The following is a 27,737-nucleotide window of genomic DNA, read 5'->3' on the forward strand; positions in this document are numbered from 1 at the left end:
CAGCTCGACTGCTTCTCTAAAACTGAAAAGAATTAATGATAAAGATAAAAATCAATGGTTCAATGGATCGCTAATGGACGAAAGGAGAAAACTCACACTCGCTGAAAGGAAATGGAGGCATCACCCCATTTACAAATTCTAAGAAAGAACAGAAACGCCTACAACAAAAGCATTCTCAGATAAAAAAAAAAAAGATTTCTTTAGTTCTGAACTTGACAATGCCAAAAACTGACAGCGTAAATTATTTGGACTGATAAAACATCAATCGTACAGGCTGGTTTAAACCTCACTTGATTCACCCATAGTCCAAATCAGCTGTGAGGCATTATCCTCCTTTTACTCATCCACAGCCAACACCCTGGAGATCAAACTACTGACAGCTGCTGATGCACCCTCCCACTCATATATTCTTCATCCTGAACCTAGTCACCCTCCACTGCCATGGTCGGACTTCAAGCTATATGACCACAATGACATTACCAGAACCATATTGTCCATTAATCCTAATAATTACTACAATGATCCCCTCCCATCCAAATGACTTCCGTTACTACACAAATGTATCGTCCCCAGTTGGACCAACATAATCAATGCTTCTTTATCTCAAGGTTCCTTACCTGACTGCCTAAAGACTGGTCAAGTACTTCCTATCTTAAAAAAACATACAGGGAATCCTGCTGACCCAAATGATTTTAGGCCTTTGACCGACATTCCTCTTTTAGCCAAAGTACTAGAAAAATTCGTGCAACAACAGCTAAGCCAACACATCCAGAAATTCAATTTGCTTGATGACTGTCAATCTGGATTTAGACCTGGTCACCATACCGAATCTGCAATTCTTCATATAGTGGACGACGCTCTTTTGGCTCTTGGTCACAACAAAACCTGCCTACTAGTTCTTCTTGACTTGTCTTCCGCATTTGACGCTGTTAACCACGAAATACTGCTAGCCAGACTCAAAAACAGGATGGGGCTTTCGTGTACATTGTTGGACTGGTTTAAATACTTCTTGCAGGACAGAACCCAAAGATTTTGGGTCAACCACGATTTATCCTTACCTGCCTCTATCTTGATTGGTGTTCCACAAGGCTCTACTCTCTCCCCTTCACTGTTTAATCTTTATGTCGAACCACTCGCTGATACTCTCCAGCATACTAACAACTCCTACCACATGTATGCAGATGATACCTAGATTTACATGAAAACCTCATCTCTGGAGGAGATCAAGTCAATGGATGAGACCTTAAAGCTCACCTTATATTGGCTAACCTGCAATCATCTTAAACACAATCCGCAAAAAACAGAATTCTTCTTGATTTCCCTGCCCAATAGCTTCGCAGATGATAAGGAATGGACCAAGATGATCACTGCTCTAAACGGTACTCCTGTCCTGGTTGACTCCTCAAAATCCCTGGGTATTACTCTTGACAAGAACTTAAACATGCAATCTCACATCAACTCGATGGGCAAAAGCGCCTGCTTTCACTTGAGCTATCTCAGGAAATTGAAACCATTCATTTCGTCTACTGACCTTAAAATGGCAGTATAATCCTTAGTCATTTCTAGGATTGAGAGTGGTTGCACTACACTTTCAGGCTTACCCAAGATCTCCACCGCTCCCTTAAAAACGTGCCTCAAAGCTGCAGCAAGACTCCTGACAGGATCAAAGAAATTTGACCACATCTCTCTACATCTGAAAGCTTTGAACTGGCTTCCATTCGAAGCCAGAGTTAAACTTAAACTGGCTTGTATTACCCACAAAGCCATCCACCACAAAACTCGGATGTACCTTGCTAAATAAATCAAGATCTCAGGGGTAGGAAGACCCTCGCAGAGCGCCAGGGATCTAGTCCTGAAACCACCCTTATTCATGAAGAAGAAAACGTATGACGGAGCCTTCTCCGGAGAGGCCCCTAGAATATGGAACTCGCTTCCCCCTCACGTCAGAAGAATGAGCTCCACTTCTGCCTTCAAGAAGAAAGCTAAGATCTTCCTTATGACCAAACTCTTACCATAAGCTGTTGACTTAACTATATACGTATCACCCTGCAACCGACTCTGCCACCCAGTCCTTTCCCATCATTCCCATTAGCTATGACTCTGCTCTCTCCAACTAGCTGTATCAGAACTACTATGTGCCTGATCTCTGCACTACAGCAAATCCTTACTAGCTGAGATTTATCGTTTGTTATAGACTTGTTTTACTATTTTTCCTATAACGTCCTCAAAGTAACAATGTCTAGCTCAAGTACTCTGCATTGACCTAGTTTTACTCCTATTTTACTGTACCTCATGATTCATTTTATTGTTTAGCACCTTTTGTGGTAACTTTGTTTTTCTTTACCTTTATGTACTTGTTAAGGGCTATGATACCCTTGGGTCATGTTTGCGCTTTATAAAACATTAAATAAATAAACATACTGAATTATCAATTAATGTAATATTATTTATTAAAAATTGAAAACAAATTCATTAAAATTAAATAACTTCCCACCCTTTACCCATACAAACCCCATAACCCACACCTAAAACCAAACTACAAAAAAAGTAATAACATCATTAAAACTATTAATTGTCAATTAAATAATTTATAGTATTTAACAATTAATTATTATTTAAAATTTACTGCCCACCCTTTAATCCCATAAACCCCATAAGCCACACATACAAAAATGTAATTAAACAATTAAACATAATTAATGATCAATTAATTCATTAATTTTAATTAATAAATAGTTATTGATTAATTAAAAATAAATAACTTCCCAGCATTTACCCCTATAACTCTACATCCCAAAATATTTGTATTAAACAATTAACATGATTAATTATTTATTATTTAATTAATAATAATTAACAAAAAAATATTAGTTAGTTAAAAATAAAATACATCCCACCCTTTACCCCTATAACACCAAACCCTGCACATATTAATCAACAATTCATTAATAATTAATTAAAGATAAATTACTTCACACACTTCACCCTATAAACCCCACAAACCACATATAAAATGTACTTCAAAAACAATATATTAACACAATTAACTAATGAAATATCAATAAAATAAATATTTTTAAATAAAAAATAATCATAAATTTGTTATAATTAAATTACTTCCCACTCTATACCCCGATAAAACCCACAACCCGCTACAGAACCAAACACAAACTTTACCTAAATTAATTATTTTTTTAAAACAATAATTATACAAAAAATTACATCATACATGTTTAAAATCTGAACTAAAATACATAACAATAATTAAAAAAAATATATTTTAAACAACAATATTTTTGCAAATTATATTAATGACTTTGATATTTTAAAAATCCATATTACTTACATTCAAGTTGATATTCTTGACATCGATATTCTTGAGATTATTTTGTCCAGTCCACAATATTTTAGACATGATATTCTTGTACATCGATATTTTAAACTCAATATTTTGTCTGAATACCAAATTAGGAGTAAGCAATTGTTCATTACAATCTTATGTGGAATAAAACAGACTGATCTGCGCGATCAATTTAAGGATCAGCTTAAGTAATGAAGTTGCTATAAATTTACTCAAAAATATTTTGTGTACCTTGAGCCTATAAAGAAGGATATAGATCCAAATTCCGTGAATTCTCATCCTGGCTTTGGGATTATTAGTAGCCCAGCTTCTTTCTTTGAGTCTGGTAAAATGCTCCTCATCAAAGTTTCCCCATTTATTTCAATGAATTTCTCCTCTGTGTCTCTGGTAAGCACTGACAGAACTCTGCAGAGAATCCATATTACCTGGGGTTTTTCCCTGGATTCATACATTTAGGTGCCGATTCGGATCCTGGAAAAAATTTCCCCGTACGACTCGTATCTGGTCTTTTTACCGTACGAATCGTACAAGTGCCGTACAAACTGCCAAGTACGATTCGCATGGGAAAAAGTCCATACGAATCGCATTGGGAATAATTCCCCACACGTCCTCGGGTCGGAAAATGTGTCCGACACGTCCCCGGATGATTTACCGTACAAATGTGAAAAGTGAAGTCCGACCGCGCAAGTACGATCCATCCCGTGCGTCCGATGTTACAACCGTATGGAAAAAACACCGTCCGCACCGAACTCCCATAGCAACCATGGAGACATGTGCCCACATACACGCCGAACACCCCCCCAGCCCCCGTATGTACGCGCCGAGCCACCCCCCAGCCCTCGTATGTACGCGCCGAACCCCCACCCGTGCATGTACACCCCATACGTACGGACCGTACACCCACCCGTGTATACACACCCGTGTACGTACGGCCCGTACCCCCACCTGTGTATGCATGGAGCGTACCCCCACCCCAACAGTGGATGTACGGACCGTACCCCCAGCTGCATATGTATGGAGCGTACCCCCACCCCAACAGTGGATGTACAGACCGTACCCCCAGCCGCATATGTATGGAGCGTACCCCCACCCCAACAGTGTATGTACGGACCGTACCCCCAGCCGCGTATGTATGGAGCGTACCCCCACCCCAACAGTGTATATACGGACCGTACCCCCACCCGCGTATGTATGGAGCGTACCCCCACCCCAACAGTGTATGTACGAACCGTACCCCCACCCGCGTATGTATGAAGCGCACCCCCACCCCAACAGTGTATGTACGGACCGTACCCCCACCCGCGTATGTATGGAGCGTACCCCCACCCCAACAGTGTATGTACGGACCGTACCCCCACCCGCGTATGTATGGAGCGTACCCCCACCCCAACAGTGTATGTACGGACCGTACCCCCACCCGTGTATGTACGGAGCGAACACACACCCCACCAGTCTAAGTACGGAGCGCACCCCCAGGCCCCAACACTAGCACCCTCACCCAACATCGCGCATGTACGAGTCGTACCAAGCCAGAGACAAGGACAGCACTGTACAACAAAATGGCCGATGTACGCAACGTACAGACGCTAAAAACACACGTACACAACCAGGACAAAGCAAAACACAAAAAGACTCCATTCGAATCGCACAAAGCCACAAAACATGTCCAACAAGCACAAATACAACCTATTCACTGACCTGCAACTGCCAAACTCCCAAACAGAGGCCTAAAACACAACCACTCCTTATAACACACCCACCCAAAGTTCAAACACCGCCACACCCACCAATGGACCAGCAGCAGGAAGGGGGTGTCACCAGCATTTGTAAGTGCGCAGTTGCATGGATACACTGCCAGTGTTTAAATGTGCGGTGCAGGTCCTGTCACCCACAGTATAGCGGTGCTGTCCTTCCTCCCTTCCCCTCCTTGCCATGTGTTCCCTGGTCTGTGTATAGTCACTCTTTCACAAGGTCATCTGGGCTGGCAGGTGGTGTGTAACAGGTTTTGGGACCTTGCCTGTGCCCTGTCCAGTTCAGTACTTGTGGGGTCCATGTCACTTGGCACTGATGCTAAGTCCAGACATAGGAGTATGTCTCTGAAGTGTAATGCCTTACAGCAAGCATGTCCTATGTTGTGGCCTGTGACATGATGTGCATGAGTGTGCGATACGCAGAGTGCAGGGATGGTGGCCTGTGTTGCAGTCATTACCATTCAGGACCATGGAATATTGTGGCCACTACTGTTCCCTGGGGCATATTTTGCTAGGTATCATGTGTGTCATCACAATATGTGGACACTCTCAGTGTCTACAGCATAGGATGTGCTCTGTGCCATTGTCCCCTGGCACCATGTATATTTACGTAACGTGTTCTACAAGTGTCCACTGTACAGCCTGACCTAATTTTCCTCGTTCATACTCACGGTGGCCAGTGCCTGTGTGTCTTGTTACAATTATCTGATGATGGCCATTTGTAAATGAGATCGTTGTACAGGCGCACATGGGGTATTTTGGGTCCAATATGGGTTTCTGGCAGCCCATGTGTATTTCTCCCAGACTAAGAGATGCAAGTGCTTCCTGTGTCTCATCAAATTGTCTCATGTAGGGGGTGGTTGGTGCGGGCAAGGCCTACATGTCGACACCTGATATCTCATTGCTCGGTCTGGCCAGTGTGTGATGTTTGTCTGGACATACACTCAAGGTGAAGTGACCCATTCATGTTGGGCATGTCTTTAAGTATTACCTTTGCAGCATGTGCCTCAAGTTCATGGAGATGGTCCCTGCTCATCCCTAGTTACGGCAACGCTGTGTGGTGCAGATGCAGTGCTGGATTGTCCCCAGAGCCTGGCTCCTCTGTCCAAATCCATATCATGTCATTTGCAAATGTGTCATGCTCTCCATAGTTTCTCAGTAGCATGGTGGGTAAACCAACTGTGTGTTGCAGGGCCTATATATGTACCTTGTATTGTAGATGTTACTCATCTTTCTTTTCAGGCTATGCACTGTAACCTATGTAGATTTGACTCATGTGACATATGTATACAGGTGTCTGATTAATTCCTGTTTATTCACCTTGCCCACAGCATCGTCGGGGGACACGGATGGAGACACCGGCACGGACCGTGCGGAGGGACCGAGCACCAGTGCCAGCAGTGACATCCTAGCTGGCACATCGAGTGGAACTGAGGCTGAGGGGAGTGAGCCGGAGGACCTGTCCACTGCCACCACAGAATATGAAGCTGACGGGTCCGAGGCTGAGCTCTCCGAGGGGGCGGAGGCTGCTCCAACAGCTGACAGCAGCACAACATCTCTCCCCGCCCCCTCCATTGCCATCACCGGCCTCCCACTTGCTCGTGTCCCTTCCCGGCGTGCTAGGTCACCACGTGTCTCCTTCCTGCCAGGCACCGCACCCCCTGCCCCTGTCTCCACTGCTGCCGCCAATGCCGAGTCTGTGGACATCCTGCGGCAGTTGCAGGTTGGTCAGGCTGCGATGCTTAATGTCCTCCATGGCCACAGCTGAGTGCTCAACAACATGGAGGCATACTTGGAGGGCATTTCAGCATCGCAGGCTGACCAACGCAACTTGCTGCGGTCTATTGACTCAACACTGACTGCAGCAGTGGGTTTCCTGCAGCACTTCGTACCACCCCCTACCCATGCCCCATCCACACTTCCCACTCCCATGCCTGTCCCACGTACACCCAGACGTCAGCATGCACACACCCCACCAGACACAGGCACCATACCAGCAGGGAAGGACAAGCGCACACCTCCTGGCACGCACACACAGGGTGAAGTAGGCACACCCACTGGGTCGGGGGGCAAACATAAGACACGCAGCCAGAGTGGGAGTCCGCATTCTGCAAAATCCACTCCCTCCAAATCCACTCCCCTCAGCTCTCCTGGCCACAAATCCAGCAAGGACTCCTTCATGGCCGCTCTGTCCCTGAGCCCCACATTGACACCACCCCGCAAGCGGTCAAAGGAGTCCCCGGTCAGGGTGGTTGAGTCCCCCCCCCTGTCCACACCCTCCCCGGGTAGCGCTGCGACCCATCCCTGTGACCCCCCCCCTCCTTGGGGCCTGTGGTTCCTTCGGGTGCAGGGGAGACGCTGGGCGACCTGGCAGTAGTGTGCAGCGCCGTGCTCCAATCCACCTTTGGTGCTGCCCCACCCCCTGTGTTGGAGTCGTCCGTCCCTGCACCCACAACACCTACCCTTGCCCCTCCTGTCCCTGCGGTGCTTGGTCCTTCCCCCCAACATGATGCCCCCCCCCTGTGGAAGACAAAGGAGTCTGACTGTGCAGGCAAGCTAGGGGACACACGTACCACTGTGTCCCCCATCCGGATTTGAGTCATGGACTGCCCTATGGGGCTTGTATATATTGACATTTATGATGATTATTACTTACATCCTGCTGAATAAAGCAATTTGTTTTTTCCATGGAACACTACTGTTTATCTGGTATTGCTGTTGGTGGACCTGCTCCATGATTTTGGGTGGTGATAATGTGTTGGGTGTGTGGGAAATGTAGTCTTGTGCTGGTCATAGGGTGGACCCTGGTATCTGTGTGCCATCACAAGCTGTTGGCTAAATTACTTTGTTCATGTAAGCAGTTACTGCATGGTGACATCGTCCCAAGGTGTGTTCCTTCCTCTGTGTAACCTGACATCTTCCCTGCAGGGTGTTTCCAATATGTGGTGCTGAGCTGTGTCTACATCAGCTGGGTGTGTGATGGACTCCTTCAACTTTGCACATGCATGCTGAGCGATGTCTCCATCTGCATCATTCGTGGCATCCTTGGTGGTCACTGTACTTGTGTATGTAGACTGTTGACATGACTTCATGTGGACATGTTCTCTTTTAGGTGCTATGCATGTGTGTACTCCCAGCCTCGCACACATGTGGTACATGTACTGCAGGGTCTTTGTGCACCTGACTGACATTTGTGGGCATTGTATCTGTGGGTACTCCACCCTTTGCGTTCCATGGGTACTGCTGGGAGGACTCTACACCCACCCCTCCTGTGTCTGGGCACTGCTGGGAGGACTCTGCACACACCCCTCCTGTGTCTGGGCACTGCTGGGAGTGATAGGCACCCACCCCTCCTGTGTCTGGGCACTGCTGGGAGTGATAGGCACCCATGGGAGGACTCTGCACCCACCCCTCCTGTGTCTGGGCACTGCTGGGAGGACTCTGCACCCACCCCTCCTGTGTCTGGGCACTGCTGGGAGGACTCTGCACCCACCCCTCCTGTGTCTGGGCACTGCTGGGAGGACTCTGCACCCACCCCTCCTGTGAATGGGCACTGCTGGGAGGACTCTGCACCCACCCTCCTGTGTCTGGGCACTGCTGAGAGGACTCTGCACCCACCCCTCCTGTGTCTGGTTACTGCTGGGAGTGATAGGCACCCACCCCTCCTGCGTCTGGGCACTGCTGGGAGGACTCTGCACCCACCCCTCCTGTGTCTGGGCACTGCTGGGAGTGATAGGCACCCACCCCTCCTGCGTCTGGGCACTGCTGGGAGGACTCTGCACACACCCCTCCTGTGTCTGGGCACTGCTGGGAGTGATAGGCACCCACCCCTCCTGCGTCTGGGCACTGCTGGGAGGACTCTGCACACACCCCTCCTGTGTCTGGGCACTGCTGGGAGTGATAGGCACCCACCCCTCCTGTGTCTGGGCACTGCTGGGAGAACTCTGCACCCACCCCTCCTGTGTCTGGACACTGCTGGGAGGACTCTGCACCCACCTCTCCTGTGTCTGGGCACTGCTGGGAGGACTCTGCACCCACCCCTCCTGTGTCTGGGCTCTGCTGGGAGGACTCTGCACCCACCCCTCCTGTGTATGGGCACTGCTGGGAGGACTCTGCACCCACCCTCCTGTGTCTGGGCACTGTTGAGAGGACTCTGCACCCACCCCTCCTGTGTCTGGGCACTGCTGGGAGTGATAGGCACCCACCCCTCCTGTGTCTGGGCACTGCTGGGAGTGATAGGCACCCATGGGAGGACTCTGCACCCACCCCTCCTGTGTCTGGGCACTGCTGGGAGGACTCTGCACCCACCCCTCCTGTGTCTGGGCACTGCTGGGAGGACTCTGCACCCACCCCTCCTGTGTCTGGGCACTGCTGGGAGGACTCTGCACCCACCCCTCCTGTGTATGGGCACTGCTGGGAGGACTCTGCACCCACCCTCCTGTGTCTGGGCACTGCTGAGAGGACTCTGCACCCACCCCTCCTGTGTCTGGGCACTGCTGGGAGTGATAGGCACCCACCCCTCCTGCGTCTGGGCACTGCTGGGAGGACTCTGCACCCACCCCTCCTGTGTCTGGGCACTGCTGGGAGTGATAGGCACCCACCCCTCCTGCGTCTGGGCACTGCTGGGAGGACTCTGCACACACCCCTCCTGTGTCTGGGCACTGCTGGGAGTGATAGGCACCCACCCCTCCTGTGTCTGGGCACTGCTGGGAGAACTCTGCACCCACCCCTCCTGTGTCTGGACACTGCTGGGAGGACTCTGCACCCACCCTCCTGTGTCTGGGCACTGCTGAGAGGACTCTGCACCCACCCCTCCTGTGTCTGGGCACTGCTGGGAGTGATAGGCACCCACCCCTCCTGCATCTGGGCACTGCTGGGAGGACTCTGCACACACCCCTCCTGTGTCTGGGCACTGCTGGGAGTGATAGGCACCCACCCCTCCTGCGTCTGGGCACTGCTGGGAGGACTCTGCACACACCCCTCCTGTGTCTGGGCACTGCTGGGAGTGATAGGCACCCACCCCTCCTGTGTCTGGGCACTGCTGGGAGAACTCTGCACCCAGCCCTCCTGTGTCTGGACACTGCTGGGAGGACTCTGCACCCACCCCTCCTGTGTCTGGGCACTGCTGGGAGGACTCTGCACCCACCCCTCCTGTGTCTGGGCACTGCTGGGAGGACTCTGCACCCACCCCTCCTGTGTATGGGCACTGCTGGGAGGACTCTGCACCCACCCTCCTGTGTCTGGGCACTGCTGAGAGGACTCTGCACCCACCCCTCCTGTGTCTGGGCACTGCTGGGAGTGATAGGCACCCACCCCTCCTGCGTCTGGGCACTGCTGGGAGGACTCTGCACCCACCCCTCCTGCGTCTGGCCATGTACGCTCCATACATACACGGGTGGGGGTACGGTCCGTACATACACTGTTGGGGTGGGGGTACGCTCCATACATACGCTGGTGGGGGTACGGTCCGTACATACACTGTTGGGGTGGGGTTACGCTCCATACATACGCGGCTGGGGGTACGGTCCGTACATACACTGTTGGGGTGGGGGTACGCTCCATACATACGCGGGTGAGGGTACGGTCCGTACATACACTGTTGGGGTGGGGGTACGCTCCATACATATGCGGGTGGGGGTATGGTCCGTACATACACTGTTGGGGTGGAGGTACGCTCCATACATACGCGGGTGAGGGTACGGTCCGTACATACACTGTTGGGGTGGGGGTACGCTCCATACATACACGGGTGGGGGTACGGTCCGTACATACACTGTTGGGGTGGGGGTACAGTCCATACATACACTGTTGGGGTGGGGGACACTCCATACATATGCGGGTGGGGGTACGGTCCGTACATACCCGTGCCCACGCTGTGGAATGCTTGTGCGGCCCGTACCCAGGCCTTTGGCACATGGGTACGGGCCGTACCGCCATTGTTGGGGTGACGTGGGTATGGGCGTGGTACGACTCGTACCCACGCTCTTAAGGCGTGGGTACGGTACGTACCTGTATTGTTGTGTTGCCGGTTTGCGTCATCGCCCACTTCCGTTGTGGCGGACGCTGGCGTTGCTGGACACGCCCCCACCCCCTCGAAGTGACCAGGGCCTGGAGGTCAGGTATGTCCAGGGCATGTGTGCTGTGTGACTTGGGTGGGGGTTTTGTGTCCTGCCCCTGCCCCCACCCCCCTTTGCCCCTGGGTGTTGTTCTGACCTTCTGCGGCGTCTGCGTCGGTACCTGTAGAGGAGGTCGACTGCTATGAGGGCCGGGATGACACGTAGGTTCGGGTCCATGTCTGTCCGTCGCGTACAGGTGCTCCTTGTGCGCGTCGTCCTGATTTCCCGGCAGTTTTTGGCTGCCGGAAAATATTCTCCGTGCGGGATGACGTCGGTGCGAATCGTACTTCCTGGTTCGTGGAACGCAGGCTGCATGCGTCCCGACGTCACATCGGCGCTTTTCCGGATGTCATTTGTATGTTTATTTTCCTCGGTTGGTGTTTTGTACGAATCGTACGGAAATAGTGTTTCCGTGCAAATCGTACTTGCATGTTTGTAAAGTTTTGCAACCGGGTACGAGTCGGACGGAGAAAACCCTCCGACCGACGGTTCGTACCCGGTTTCTCCAGGATCCGAATCGGCACCTTAATGTAAGTGAGCAGCTTTTCCAGCAGCATGCATTGCTCTTTGGAGAGACTAAAGATGTTAGAGTTGATCAAACAAGTATGATAACCGTGATATCTGGTACCTCACATTGCTTTTTTTTGCTGTTACATTTAGCACTGGAAACTTCATTATGGCATTTTACATTCTCCAGTCTATGGGGAATTAATTAGTGCAATGCTAATGTTATGCCAGCATATTTTCTTTTCTTGTGGAGTTGACTATGCGATGTATTGTTTATTGCTGATGTTGTGTTTTGGTTGTTGATGGATGCAGTGTTTGGCCTGTGTTGCCTCTTTCTACTGACCGGAGCATGTGTGTTCAATGTTCTATTTGCAGGACATTGTGTGAGAGTAGTTTGTGTATTGGAATACATTCAGATGTGTGTTGAATGTGTAGTGTGCATTTCTTGTGTGAATGTCACACGCAGCAATGTGAAGTCTTGTTCTTGAGCTTGTTTTGAGTGCACAATAGTGATATATCCTCCAATATTTGACCTGTCACGTGTCAGGATTGTGCATGTGCATGGTTGTGGTACATATTTGCACCATGCTCAATTAATCACTGGTGTGGTGTCTATGTCTGCGTTAGCTGATTTGTCCCATTGATCCCAGTTAGTGTTCATGATTGGCATTTGATAATGCAATTTTTGATTGGATTGGGGTAAGGTGTTGACTCATTTTTCCAGAATGAACATGTTGTGTATTCCTGTTCTGTCTAGGGTCACATTGCCTATCCACTGTTTGCCTGCACATGGCCAAGCTTGTTGGACTTCTTTGGATGTTGTTTGTGAGATTTGTGTTTGGCAATTGGTTTTTGATCAGCATTGGTTCAGACATCCCTGAGTGGGAGTCTGACATTTGTCGATACACACTAGGGTGTGTGATTGGTTGTCAGGAACTTCACAGGACCTTATTTGCACCTTTATGTGTGTTTCTCACAGGAGTTGAGTAGTGCAGGTGTGAGATGGGTAGATGAGGGGTATGTGTGAAGGTCCTACTTGGGTTTGACAGTCAGGGAGTGTGACAATGAGCAATGTGTGTTGTGCCGGTGGCATACACATGTCAAGGTAGTTGACACTGATGTGTGGCTGGTCACTGTATGGCTTCTGACACTTCCTATCATTCCTGGGCCTATGCATAGCTTGTATTGCTGTATCCCAGAGATATTGCACAAATGTCACTTTGGTTTAATTTCAATCACTGTGCCACCCATGTCTGACTTGATGGCCTAAGGATAGTGTGATTTGTTCCTCCTCTTGCATGTTATGTACAAATGCAATGTGGCTTGCTCCATGGTTTTTCAGCACTGTGCACTTCACTTTGGGCTACTCCATTTATTGTCATACATTGCTGCTGACCTATGGTATGTGTATGTGTCAGTGTGGGATCTGTCTGAGGGACTTGACATGCAGTGTGAACAGTCCCAATGTCCATGTGGGTAGGATGAAGGTGGTGCCCTGTGAATCTGCCCAAACTGCCCATGCCTGGCACAGGCCCTGCCTACTACATTGTGGGCAGGTTTTCCCGCATCTTCACCGCTGCGGTGACGTGACCAGGACACTGCAGTGATTTCGATGTCGATGGGTGACCCCGATGTGGAGGTGTGGGTTTCTAGCAAGCAGGACATGTATGAGTACACTGGGGGATATGTTCCTGTCTCCACCAGAGTGTCTGATGTGGACAGGAACCGTATTTCAGCGCAAGAGTTGTGTGTTGTGGTAGTTTGCGGAGATGTGGTATTTACGTGCCTGCGGTGTTGACCGCGGCAACGTCTTATATACGGGTAGTGGCCAGGTACAGCAGCGGAAGGGCTTGAAGAGATGGATCCATAGCAGTCAGGAACGCGTGGAGGTGCCATCTCTGAGTGGCTGGTTTCACCGCTGCATTTCGATGGGCTATTTGAGGCATTGTGATTTGTCCGGCGGTCGTAAAGTCATTCCGCACGGCGGTCTCTCTCTATTGGCTCCTTCCACCACCATAGCGGAAGGAAATTTCTTGCGGATCCCGAAACTCCGCAGCGGACTGGAAATCGGCTATCTTTGCCCATCGTAATATGGCGGATGCAAGGAATGCCGCCAAATGTGGTTGTATCAAAATTCAGGATGTCGGTCGGACCTCTATCCACAACAGTGTTGAGCAGACGAAGGTCAGCCCCACATTGACATAAGGCCCTAGGTCAAGTGTTTCGGTAATTGCATCTCCAGTTGTACTGCCTCATAATCCAAAGTTTTTATAACTCATTCCAATGCAGCGTTTAGCTACCAAATATTACTTATACAGAATCAACTGACACTGCATCTCATGTCCCATCATGTGACAATGCCATGCCCCAATTAGAAGCAATAGTGTCTTGTACAGCAGAGTGGACATCTGAGAGGAACCCCATTTACTGTAATACCTCCTGCGTCAGATACCATTTGGACCATTTGGGGACCACCCCATTTACATGAGATTGCCACGGTGTTTAAATATATTATTTAGGCTCGTATGAGGAAGTAGTATTTTGGATGTTTGATCAATGCACTAAGGCAGTTTTCTTAGTGTGAAGGACTATCCAGATCTGAAGCACGTTGGGCTAACAAAAAACTGAAATCACCTCCACACCTCTGTCAGTGCACTCTAGTCCGTAAACTCTAAATATTGGTACAACACACCATCTCAATCCAGTGAACCTCCGTCAAGTCATCAGCAAACTGCACTGGAGAGAACATAAACCTCATCCCCGATATAGCTTTCAGTGCATCTTGAATTCTCGAGCAGTACATTGAAAGATTACAGAACATAAAACTCTCACCAACATCTCTGCCAGTGACCCTTTAGCTGAACCTGCTGTCCACTGGGTTAGTATAGAACATAAACCAAGTGCACCTTTATGCAAGTCTACCATTCTGAGAGGTTGTACATGTAAAAGATAACCAAGGATAACATCTGATACCCCCTGTTTGCCCTTTTTATGCCCCAGACAATACCTTGTTGCCTCTCGTCTCAGAGGTCATGAAAGCAGCAGCACAAAGAGTAGGTGGAGAGGGCTCTTTCTCTAGGGTTGACTCCTTCCTTTCCCAGAGACACTCAGCAATACATAGAATCTAACAGAGTGTTTAGGGCTGGACAGTGGACAACCCCTATGCTGCTTTAATAGTCAACCAAATACTTAAGTGTGTTACCAAGGCACAAGTGTTGAAAAGCTGAGCAGAAGGAGTAAGAAGGGGTAAGGAGGTGACAAATGAGCAGGAAGACAGAGGAACAATACAGAGCTGGTGTTTGGTTGGGAGGAGGAAAGTGTGGAAGTGAAATGGTGACAATGAGAGGAAGAGAGGCCTGGAGACTGAGCAGGCATATGAAAGGTGAATAGTCTAGGAGAAGAAGCAATGCTAAGAACTTCTCTTTATACATATAGATATTATCCCAACAAACCACTACACTTCATCATCTTTAATACCTGTGGTAGGAATCCTGTTTCTGCCTTCAGGCTCTCTTCAAAAAAATGCAGTAGCCTCCGAAACCTTTCATCGTCATACTCGAAACGATCTCCAAAGGTGATGGAACAGATCACGTTGCTCACTGCATTGTTTATTACAAAATGTGGATCAAAGGGATGACCTGCGGAGAGAGGGGATAAGAAGGGATTAAAATGACCTAGATCAGCAAGTACTTGCAAAGAAGAAATTAGTGGGGGCAGGTCCAGCCCTTCAGGGCTCCTCACAGGTCTCAAACACCAGTTGCAGTCCATCCTCTGTATTTTCACAGGTCCAGAAAGGGTTTTGAGGAGCTGTGAGTGAGGAGCCTGTTTAATAGGTTTCACTAGCCAGTGGGTTGGGGTGGGTGGATTCCTGGATACTTCCTAACTAATGAGGAAAATGTTCCCAGGGGCAATTCTTCCAAAGTTTGCAGAAAGTCCTGTTTGTTATACTGCAAACTGACGCAGAATGCTCTATTCTAGGGGGAATTGAAGATGACACAGGCCTTCTGCCCTTGAATGAAGCTTGTATGAAGAAATTAGCAGTTCCCTCCTTATAAGCTATACAGAACTGGTTCTGGGACAAGCTCACCCCCAGCACAGGGCAGCTGCCCAGGTGGCTATAACGGCCCTAAAGAACAAAGGCATCCCCTTTCTCGGGTCTCCTCTTAAACTAGGAACGGGCAGACTTCGTCCTTGTCCCTTTCAAGGTAATGAATTTCTGTAACCTCCAAAGCTGTCCTTACTGAGTTGATACAGATCAGCTGCCCCACACCCAGCCCATCCTGTCACCAGAGCTAAGCCACTGTCCTATTCTGGGAGTGGTATCACAACTCATTAAGGTTAAGTACTGCCAGGGCAGCTGCTGGCAGGCTAATGCAAATTAGACCCCACGAGCTTGAGGCAGGGAAATAACTTTTTAAAAGTAACTTTTGCTGAATATGTAGTGAAAATCCAGCTTCCCCATTGAATTGGATATTTAATACATCTTACAAAATATTGGTTGATCTATTTTTCTATCTTGCCCTAAACCCAAGATGGAAGAATTAAGATTTTAATCTGTACTCTAGTTTTCTTCATAGGAGAGCCAGAGTTTTTCAGAGGGAAAAGGGCTTTTGGGGGCCTAATACTGCGAGGGCATTTTCTATATATCCCACTTTTAAATATCATGCACCCTACCTCGTGGGCTACAAATCCTACATAGGGGTGAAGTATTACTATTTAGAAGGAAGGTTTCCCGTGTGAAAGTGATATTTTGACAGATCTGTCAGTTTTAAGCTGCAGCAGTTAGACTACATTGATATACCTGAAGCCACGTTTTCCTTTGTCACACCTTTGTCACACTAGTGGATGGCACAATAAGCCCTGCAGTCCACAGATGTTATTTGACTGTCCATGTCATGGGGGTATTTCTGCACCATAAACTACGGATACAGGAAGGTTAAATATGTCAATTTAATTAGATTTTAGGGGCCACAGCACATGCCCTGTGCCCTGATTAGCAGTGTCCCAATAAACAAAGTCAAATATTCTGCAGGATCAGTCCAGAAAAAAATTGACACTTTCTCTCAAAATCATATAGCCAAACACTTTTGTTTGTTGCTTTACCCCTCATGTTAAGAAACAATTGCTTGCGCAGCAGAGAGGATTTACAGGGAAAGGATCAGCATCCATTGCATGTCCAGTGAAGTAGTCATTGCCAGATACTGCTTCTCACCTGAAGCGATCTCTGACACAGCTACAGACTGGGAGCATGAGCATGATTTACTAACAGCCCACTACCAGATTATCCCTGCATTTGTCAAAATACTGGTGGTACTCCAATTCATGGCCACTGAATCTTTCCAAAAGGTCAATCCTAACGACTTCTAACAGGCAAGCCAGTATTGATGCATGCTTAAGGTGCAGAAATGCATCAATAGAAGAGTGTACTAGCTTACTGTCATGCCACTCACTGGAGCAAAGTCAAGGGTGGGCAAGGGACTTGAATGCATTTACCTCCTTCTCTCGTGTGCTATGTGGTACTGATAGCACCCACATAACACTTCAGCAGCCTCACCACGCAGCACACCTTTTCCACAACAGACAACGCTGACACTAAATCAATGTGCAAGCTATCTGTGATGCCAGGGACTGCTTTACTGATCTATATGCTGCCAATCCTGGAAGCACGCACAAGAGCTACATCTTCAGTCAGTCACCTCTGGGACGTCGGTTTGTTGCTGTGAAGTTTGACGACATGTGGATCATTGGTAAGTAAGAACATCTCACATAAAGCTATATGTGCACTTGGGGGATGGCATCTCAAACATACTTACTCATTACCCCCTACATCACAATAGATATACATTTTCCTGACATTCTCTGCATGTGCATAGACATGATGTATTAAACTTAGAATACAGCCCCATTTTGGGAATATCACGTCTTTGTTGCAAGTTATTGCCAGGTATGCTGTCTCTCCTCATCAATTCATACCCTACAGAAGCCCAACCATGTAACCTCAACAGAGTTGCAATAGGGCACACACACATAAATAAGCCATCATTAAATGCACTTCTGCGATCCTTAAGTTGCGTTCCAGATGTCTTGACCTCTTGAGGGTATGCTGCTGGTGTACTCCCCAGAACTTGTATGCAAGATTGTTGGTGCAGGTCCAGTGTTGCAAAACATCAACATGCAATGAGGCCTACATATGGACATTACCCCTAATCTTTGGCCACATGTAGGCAGTCGCAGTAAGGGATAGAACAGAAGTTATGGCATTCAAGTACAGGATTGATTAGTTAACACATTTTTGATTGCTACATTTACAAGGCTGGACAGTGTCTAGTTGATGGTGAATAGTGCACAACTCCACTGTGCATATATATCATTTTGAGTCAACACTGCTTAGTTAACACAATGTCACATACAAACATGCTATGCTATAGTTATTATAAGGCTTATACTTCTCTTGTTATTATTCTTAAACTTTTAACTTAGAACAATTAATTACAATCACTCTCAGAGCACACTCATTATTTCCAAAATGTTACAAAAATACATTTAACAACTGCCTGTAACAATGGTTGTGTGACCCAAAAGCTTTTTCTGTTTCTCTACACCCAGGGATCTCCCTCCCGCACGCAGCGGTCTACCTTCCTCCGCAAGGAGGCCGGAAACTCCAAAGTCAGAGCTGACATCTCTGCATACAATAACAAACAAGAAGCTACCCGAGGAAGTCAGCCATTTTCTGTTCATTCTGAGACATAATTTCACAGAAACCACATCCTCTACCATCCTGCTACTCCTTTGACTATCCAAAGCCGCCCCAATATGTGTGACGGATTATATGAGAGGCCCCTCAGCTTCACTGATAAACAACTGAAGCTCATCTAAGAGGGGATCCTTCAAAGGTGCTCTAGGATTTATTGGGGTCCAGCTGTCCAGCTGAGTAATGCAGTGCTGGCCCAAATTAGGTGGGACATAAGCACATGCTGCAGTCGAGTGGTTGTTTGGAATAATTAATCATCTAAATCTGACATAATGAAAATGGTTTTCAAACCGCCTGTTTTGTGACAGAAAAACATTACTGACAACTTTTACACTTTACCTGTATGCCTGTTGATCCATCTCATACCTCAGCAGCAGCAGGAAGCGATTGTGAGATCTCAACAAATGCTGTCATCAGGATTGGTAGCCTCTGGGGACAACACAGAGTATGGGCCGTTATCGGGTCCAGCAGAGTATCGATATCCATAGGCATGACTGATGGGAGTGTTAGACATATGTCTAGCACGCATTCTTCACCGCAAAGCAGGCAGCGTAGAACAGGTAAGATGCAATCTTGCCAGATTAGTCTAAATGACAGAAACCATGTTGTATTAAGTTCCCGTAGATGAGGTATGCCCAAAAGTTGCACTATGCGCTCACAGCACTTCCGTTCTAGGAGAGCTTTCTACAAGTTGCTGGGAGTGACGCCAGTGGATAGGCTTGCCATAGCGTAGCAGTAGGAATAGAAACAGGATTCCTGCAATGAGTGCTAGAACTAATGGCAGACCACCAAAAACCGAATGCACGAAGTTTGGAATGATTCCAAGGACTGTCTGAAAAGTTGTTAACACTCCTGAACATATGTTCTTAAATACATGTACAACCCTGCTCGCATCAGACATGTTTAAGATACGTCCCATCATTTCTGCGAAATGTATAGGGCAGTTTGTACGAATTAGAGCCTGTATCTCAGCCAAAGTCCTTGCAATTTGTAGATCATAAATTTCTTTGGCCGTGGTCAAAGGAACGGTCTGTTGCAAAAGAATGGCTTTCATTCTGCTTAAAGTATCAAAACGTAAAAAATAAACATTCAATGAAGGCCATAGAGGTGACTCCCTGACTGTGTCTATTTTGGGGGACAATACTTGCATACAACAAGTAACCCTGGAGCTAACCGTTACCAGATATGGGATTCCTGGCAACATGCCACAGCAACCTTGATCATTCAACATAAGGTAACTCCCGTTAGAAAGTTGGCCAAACGTTGGATTAATCACAGCAGCAGGTGCACCCTGTAGGTGGCAGGACAAGTTTGCTACAGAACTATTACAAGCCCTGTGTAAAGAAATGTCCTGACATATGAGACATCTGCTCAGTGCATTTTCACAGTGTGTACCCTTAGAAACACTTCACGATCCCCACTCCAACATCTGTATTCGTAAGGTAAATTCCAGGATGTCTTAATGTATTCTTTACCCAACCTTTCATATTTGCCTGCTAGCATTTGTTTGAGGCAATACTGAAAATGAAAAGTAGTGACAGGCAGATTTATTTTGCCATGGATAAGCCATTCTGTAGCTGGTTTTTCTGCTACCGTAAATGGTAATTTTTCCAGTTTTTCAATGCTCAGCACTGTATATTTTGCTCCCCTTTGTGCCATTTCGATCTGTTTATCTGTGAGATTGTATTCAGGAAACAGAGACGACGTGTTGATAAAACGTCAAGGCACATAGCCTGCACGCAAGGATTGCAGCGTCCAGCCTAATAACATAATAGAACGTAACTGAGATTGGCATTGTTGTAACATGGCTAAATCTTGTTCCAGTATGTCAATAGCAGAGGATACAATGTTGTCCTGTGAATATATAACTCATTGTCGACCACAGTGAGAGATTTCTCTAAGTTAATACGATCAAGCTCACGTATTCTTTCTGCGGCCTCCGCCTGTGAAACCTTCCATATTTCATTATAAGCAGCATAAATGCCGGCATATATGAAATGTTTTTAATGCGGTTTTCTTGGTCCTAGCAAGAAATCCCTAAGGTCTATGTCTTCTTTAAGTAAATAATAAGTCTTGTTTCACATCCTTGAGTGTAGATCTTTGTAGCCAGTCGAGGCACAATTTTCCTACACTGTATGTTGTTATTACCCCCGGATGCTGTCGTTGAACATAACGTGGGTCTGGCCTATGGATAGTAAAGCCCTGTATTCTATTCAGGAATCTTTCTTGACAGATGTTTGTGTCTGTGGGCCAGAGCAACCATTTTTCCCAATCAGGATCTGATCTGTTGGTTTGTAGTATTGTGTCTTCTGTGACCGCTCCCTGTGTAGTGTCATAACTTGCAGGTGTTGGTACAGAAGGTGTGGTCATGTCTTTGATCTTGGCTAATCCAAGGCAAGACATTTGTTGCACAGTGTCATTCAAAAACATTATTTGCTGAGGGATGATACAGGCTCTAAACAAAACTTCTATCCCATGCACTTACCAATCTTTAGAACCCCAGACAGATTTTGTGTCGATTGTGTCTTTCCAAAAGTCAAATCCTTGTCTGTTTTGTATTAGTTAACATATTTTTCTGTCCTGCTGTGTTCACATTCTTCTAGAAAAATGTTTCTGGATCAGATATATTGTACCCTGAAAAATATGGAAACTTATTTGCAAATATCTTTGAACTACCCTTTGGTGGTGTAGGACAATGTTCCCATTGGTTAAACATAAATACATTTCTACATAAAAAGCTGTTCGTAGTCTGATGAACCCTCTAAGTTTTCATTGTTAGAGAACGCAGCAGACCTTTGTAGTTCAGACATCATGTTATTAACAGTCTCAAAGTCCCAATCATCAGAATAGGTACTGGAGGTAATAAAGTTACTTAATGCAATTTTTAATTAATGTGGAATCTTCAGAAGTTCCGTCGGGCCGAGTATGTGAAAATCGGTTTTGTCCCAAACTATACCATCCTGTATAGGAACGGCGGTGATGTTCACTGCTGACAAATCTCTTGCTTCACGATGAGAAGATTGGTGTGATTTTAAAAGTAAGTTCTCATTTTTACTTTCAATGTCCATACGAATGTATCTGCCAATCATAAGCACGCTAAGAGCCATTACCAAAGCTAGCCAAAGCAGAAAGAAAAATGTTCCAGAAATAATCCATAGTTCAATCCATGGTGAAACCAGATAAGTGTCTTTTAGAAAACGAAAAAATTCTTGTACTTGTTGTTTGAACATTTTTATGGCTGCCGTCGTTTCAGGCTCACTTGGATCCTCAGAAAACATATCAAAAATAATGAAGTAGCCAGAAGCAGTTGGGTCAATTGTTGGAATTGCATCAGGATTCGTCGAAATCGCTGGAACCAGTTGATCACGTGTTACGTTGGTGTAGACAGGTGTATCTGGACAAACTGTTACTTGAGTTCCAAGAGGGATGAGTTCCATAGCATTGTTGCTTAGTCCTTCATCTCTTACTGCTGAATTCTCGATGGCTATAAGTCTTTCAGTCTGAACCTCTTGGATAGTAGCGAGAGGAGTGCGTCTGCTACGAGGTCGGATTCCATGAGGCCTACTATTTAGTATCGGCCACATAGTTTGGTTTGATGAGATCGATTTTTCCTGCAAGGGGCGGCAGAAGTACTGTTCTTGTTCCGTGGATGGCTAGGACGGGTACTAGATGTCTGTAAGAAGGTCCAAATTCCTTCTTGTCCGCAATTTTCTCTCTGACTAGATCCCCAACTTTTGGGATCCGGACAGGCCTTGCTGGGACTGCAAGTTTTTCCCTAGTGGTGGTTGGCTTCAGGAACATATTGCTTTGTTTCGATCTTAGTTCATTTAGATCCTGTAAAACAGCCAAACGATCTTTGATATCAAAGGGTTTATTTTCCACCACTGTGCCTTTACATTCGAGATCAGGAACCCACGTTCTTGTCCCAAATAGGACCTCATATGGAGTAACCCCCCTAGAGAACTTATTGGCAAATTATTTAATGAGCGTTGGACTCCATAAAGATGTTTGACCCACCCATCACCCGAACCTAATACTCTAGCTGTTATAGACTGCTTAATGTCCTGGTTTTTCCCTTCCACAACAGAATTTCCCTCAGGATGAAACGGAGAGGAGTACCGCAATGCTACGCCCAAACTGGCCGTGGTTTTTTTGTAAGCCCGAAAGCTAAACTCAGGGCCATTGTCAGAATGTAGTGTGCCAATTGCATATGTGCCGATAAAGACTCACAAATCTTTTATAACAGTTCGAGCGTCAGCCGAGCGCTGAGGCCACATCCATAGGAACCTTGAGTTAGTGTTTGGTGGCATGCATTTTTTATAATGGACGCCGGCGCGTAGATAGTCTTATGCTGTCTAACAATGGTGTCTGTACTGGGAAGGCTATTTGTAGTCTGGTGTCTGATGGCGTTCTGCATTACGCAGTCTATTGCAGTCTCTGCAGTCATTGATGAAGATGTGAATCAGTGTATTCATTCCAGGCCACCAGTACATCTCTTTTAATGTTAATATTGTTTTAGAGATCCCCTGATGTGACAGACCCTCCCCAGATGTGCATCATAAATCAAAGCTGCTCTACGTTCCATGTTTGGAATTACCCTATCCCCCGCTCCAGGGATTTGAGCAAAAGGAACGTTGTTCTCATCAATTACATAAGAGTACTTGAGTGGAAATTTCTTTGGTAACACTGCACCACTGTCGTTGCTTGAAGCATTGACAGCCAACAATGCCTCACTGTCTATTCTTGTTTTTGAATGAGTGATCGCAGCTACGGAAGCCATTTGTACAGCCCCCTTTGCGGCTTCATTAGCCAATGAACTCCCTGCAACATGAACGCCATCACGTTGATGACTCAGCGTGTGTATCACGTGAGCTTTTGGTAGTTCGTTTCTCAACTGAACTACTTGTTCCCAAACCGTTTTATGCTTTATTGTGCCACCTTTTGCATCTTTGAATCCATTTTGAAGCCAATTCTGTAAATATTCATTATATGACTGGACACAGTAAAAGGAATCGCACACTATAAGTGTGGGGAATTCGCGATCTGTATTTTCAAATGCCAGTTTGAATGCTTGTAGTTGAGCTCGCTGAGCTGTACAATCTCCGAGAGATTGGGTTTTTGTGACCATTGGTCTGAAGATACCATCGCGCATGCGACCTTTAACGATTGTGCACGCTCCACTTTAAGCTTGCTTACTCCCTGTAGCGGGTTGTGCTGATACGTCAGTATAAATTATAAATTCGGACTGATCGAGAGGCAGAATTTCAGTGGGCAGAGGACATTCATGTTCATATTGCAGGAACGCTTTTTGTTTTTAAATCAGGATCAAAAACATATTCAACATCTGTTGCAGCAAGAGAATTAACCCATTGTATCCATCTAGGATGTAAAGCTTTTGCATTTGGGATGCTCGCTTTTGTAACCACCTCTAAGGCTGGTACTGGAGTCACGACAATAATGCATTTCCCCTGAGCTAGTGCTCTTTCTTTTGCTACAGCAGTTTGAACTGCTGTCAGTATCTTTTCTGTTGGAGTGAAGCGCATTTCTGCTTGTGTATACAAATGCGATTTGTATGCTATTGGTATTTTTTCACCCTCATTAAATGTTAAATAGGTGAATCCACATTGACCCGAAATTATTCGGATCATTAAATTATGTTTATTTACGCGTGTTTGTAAATGATTTGTTGTGTCCAATGCTTTGTTGAAAAATCAGGTTTGATTAATTCGTAGAGAGGTTTAACCCTTTCTGTGTAATTTAGAATGTAAGTTCTTCCAAAATTTAAGAAACCCAAGATGGATTGTAAATTTTTCAGTGTTTTTGGAGGATGGAGCAGCGCACACTTTTCTAAAAAGTTTGCTGCCAGGCCCTTACCTTCACTTGAAAGCTCATATCCTAGGAAAAGGACATTGAGATGGGAAATTTTGGATTTTTTAAAGTTGAATTTATAGCCCTCAGAGGCGAAGCCCAGTATAATGGTATTCACCCTGTTCAAGTGCCTATCTAGGTCATCGTCTGTCAGATAGATGTCATCGACATATGACAGTGCCTCGTTATCATAAATTTGTAGAAACTCTATTACCCTTGCTGAGAATAACCCCAGGCTGTTTTTGAACCCTTGTGGGAGTCTACAAAATTGACACTGTGTCCCCATTATTGAGAAAGCTGTTAAGTACCTGCTTTCAGGTGCTATGTTTTGACAAAAGAAACCATTTGAAATGTCCAATGTGGTTTTATATTTTTTACGCACAATGTTATTGATTAATGCTGTACTATGTGCATTTTGCACTGCAAATGTTTTGGAACAAGTGTTCAAATGTTTTTAATCCAAAACTAGACGATATGTATTGTCTAGTTTGGATACAGGAAACAAAGGATTCTTCATTGAGGAGGTGCATGTTTCAATCACCCCTTGGTATTCAAGTTGATCTAAGATCTCCCTGACCTGTGTTTTAGCTTCTTGCTTTATTGGGTACTGCCTTTGTGCAGTAGGTTGATATTTTAGCTGTATTTTGTGGTGAGGTGAGTCCTCATCCCATCCCTCATGATTTTTGTATAATGTTGGGGCCTGGGCTACTGCCCATTTCCTGGCATAAGTATATTTGAGGTGAATTGGAATATGGTTGGAGAAGGCTAGCATAATGATGTCCTCGCCATGTGGGCACTCCCTAACAAATTTTGGTGGCCAGTCCTGTTCTGTTAGAAGTATATCATAACCCCTTGAAAGTTTCTCCCAAAGAGTGTTTTCTAACCCTGGCCGTAGTTCGCGAAGTAGCACTACGCGAAGCTACGCAAAGTGCTCTTCGCACTACGCGAGCTAAGCGTAGCACTTCGCGAACTGCGTAGTACCCTGTTCGCACTGTGCAAGATGTCGTTTTCAATGATTGCACAGTGCGAACAAGCAACCTGCACTCGGCAATCATTGAAAACGGCATCTTGCACAGTGCGAGCTGTAGTTTTCTGCAGCTCGAGTAGATTTTTACTCGAGCGGCAGCTTTCTCAATGCGGACTGGTAGTTTCTCATCACGAGCGGTCGCGAGCATACGCGACCACTCGCAATGAGAAACCTGACCTCCTCGCGTTGAGAATCTCGCCAGGAGGTTTATTTTTCACGCTCGCCAACTTTATGTTGCTGATCGCGAACGAGGAAAAAGTCTCGCCGGGATGTCATTTTGCTTGCTCGCGGTCGCCAACTTGATGCTGAGGACCGCGAGCAAGCAAAAAATGACCGCTGCACTACGCAACACTACGCTACACGTGTTTGCACTGTGCTACGTGCAATTTGCATAGTGCAAAGTAGCGCAAACTTCGCAAACTACGCGAGCGTAGCATAGTGCTTTGCCCAGGCTTGGTGTTTTCACATTTCTTGGTATGTCTCCCTCCATTCAGAGTGTTATTTCATATAACTTTTGTGGAGTACTAACCCTGGTGTCTACAGTCTCTACTGTGATGTACTCATTCAGGTCCACTATCTCCAGAAGTTCCTTCAGGTTCTGGCGAGCTATTGTTACTTCTGCTGCACTGTCCAGCATTGTCTGAGCCTATTCTTTTGAGCTGTGTTCTCAGTATGCTCGGCACATCAGATCTTCAGACCTGCTAACTTCTTTTTTGTGAATTGAGGTTTTGATTTATTTTTCTGAACGTGTTGGTCGTCTTTGCACTTCACACATTCTTCTTTGTGATCTGACCGTCCTCTTCTTTCTGATGTCTGTGACGATATCTGAAAGGTATGAGAGAAACATGTATCAGTATCTTGATACCTGTCAGGTTTTCTTAAAGTATCCCTATTCCTGAGGTTATACCTCCTTTCAGAGGGCTCCTTTTGAGAAGACCTACCTCGGGATTGAGAAGGTTTCTCTTTTGAATTTTATTTATTAGTTTCCCACTTCTTTTTACAAGATGTAGGATTTTCAATATTAGAGTCCCACTCAGGAACTTCAGACAGTTTTGGCTTCAAAGGTTTTCCACCCAAACTGTCTCTGCCTAATTCTGCAAAAGATTTTTCTATTATTCTGGGTAGTTCATGCTGATGTTCTGTTACATCAAATTCCCTTAAGTGTTGGCGGATCGCCACTGATGCTGCCTCCCCTTTAATATTAGATATTATTATTGTTGAGACCTGGTCAAAGTTTTTCAGTAATTCCATACCTAAATTAAGAGCAGGCTCTGCCCCGTATTCGTTTTGAATTTGTTTCAGGACATCTGGCATTACTGCAACTGACGGAACACCATGTGTTTTAGATTAGATGGCAGCAAAGACTGTGCCCCAAGTGGTGCAGTCTTCTAGTTGTAGTGTGATCCCCATTGGTAAACAGATTGTTAGAATTCTGTGTTTCTCATAAGGGCTAGTATTAGGAAATACTGCTTTGATTTGAGTAATTTTTTGAGCTATGCAGAATGGAATTTGTTCACGTTTCGTGGGCATTTTAACCATGACTGCGTGTAAAGTCTGTGGAGTCATTTTTAGTGTATATCCTTGTTGAGGGGTTTGATTTGGAATGGTTATTGGTGGTTGGACTGTGAAAGTCTGCATGACATATTGGACTAATTGTCTATAAATTTGTATTAACTCTTGTAGTTGAGTAAGTAATTCCTCGTCTGACATCACTTCAATGTCAGGATGAGGTGTGTAGCAGGCTAAAATCGGCCATGTTGCTCTTGGTCTACCTAGTGGACCGAGCCTGGTAATGTTTTTGTGATGTTTTAGGTCGCCTTTAATCCAGAGATTTTGCTCCTGGTATGTGAGTGGAATTTCAATATCCACGAAAGGAATATATTCCTCAGGTGGTTCATCTTCTTTAAAGAAGTGAAATACTTGTGTCACTGGATTTGATTCTGGGAATACAATCCATGAATAGAATACCTCTGTCTGAAAGGATTCATGTGCCTCTATCACGAAAACTGCTCTACCACCTCTTGGTGTTAGGCCGTGTTTTATAAGTTTTAGAGTGATGGTTCTCCTTAAGTTTGGAGGGATGTTTATAACACCCTCATCGGTTACATTTAAACCTGTAAAATTAAAAGGTGGTATGACTGAATCAGTCTCAGCATTATCCCCGTTCTGGGACATTTTGAAAAATGTTGAACAAGTTTCAAGGAAACAAAGATAAGGTGCACAATCTTTTTGGAACACTGTATCCTTCAACGTTGAACAAACCAAATAGCTAATAAATAGGATTTTTGTCCTATTCAGCTTTGGCGGATACTTAACCCTACCCACTCCAGACGACTTATGGAGTATGTGAGCAGGG

At 46.0% G+C, this 27,737-nt stretch overlaps 1 protein-coding gene across 1 annotated transcript in view; it reads right to left on the minus strand.

Moving 5' to 3' along the window:
* The window catches only part of LOC146833610 (cytochrome P450 2D15-like), a 363,035-nt gene that overhangs the window by 232,645 nt on the left and 102,653 nt on the right, over positions 1-27,737 (minus strand). Inside the window, exon 4 of the mRNA XM_085601486.1 lies at positions 15,213-15,373. Coding sequence (XP_085457612.1) covers positions 15,213-15,373 — 161 coding nt within the window. The remainder of the gene's footprint in view (positions 1-15,212; positions 15,374-27,737) is intronic.

Source organism: Triturus cristatus, chromosome 4_2, assembly GCF_964204655.1.
Source record: "Triturus cristatus chromosome 4_2, aTriCri1.1, whole genome shotgun sequence".
Taxonomy (NCBI): Eukaryota; Metazoa; Chordata; class Amphibia; order Caudata; family Salamandridae; genus Triturus; species Triturus cristatus.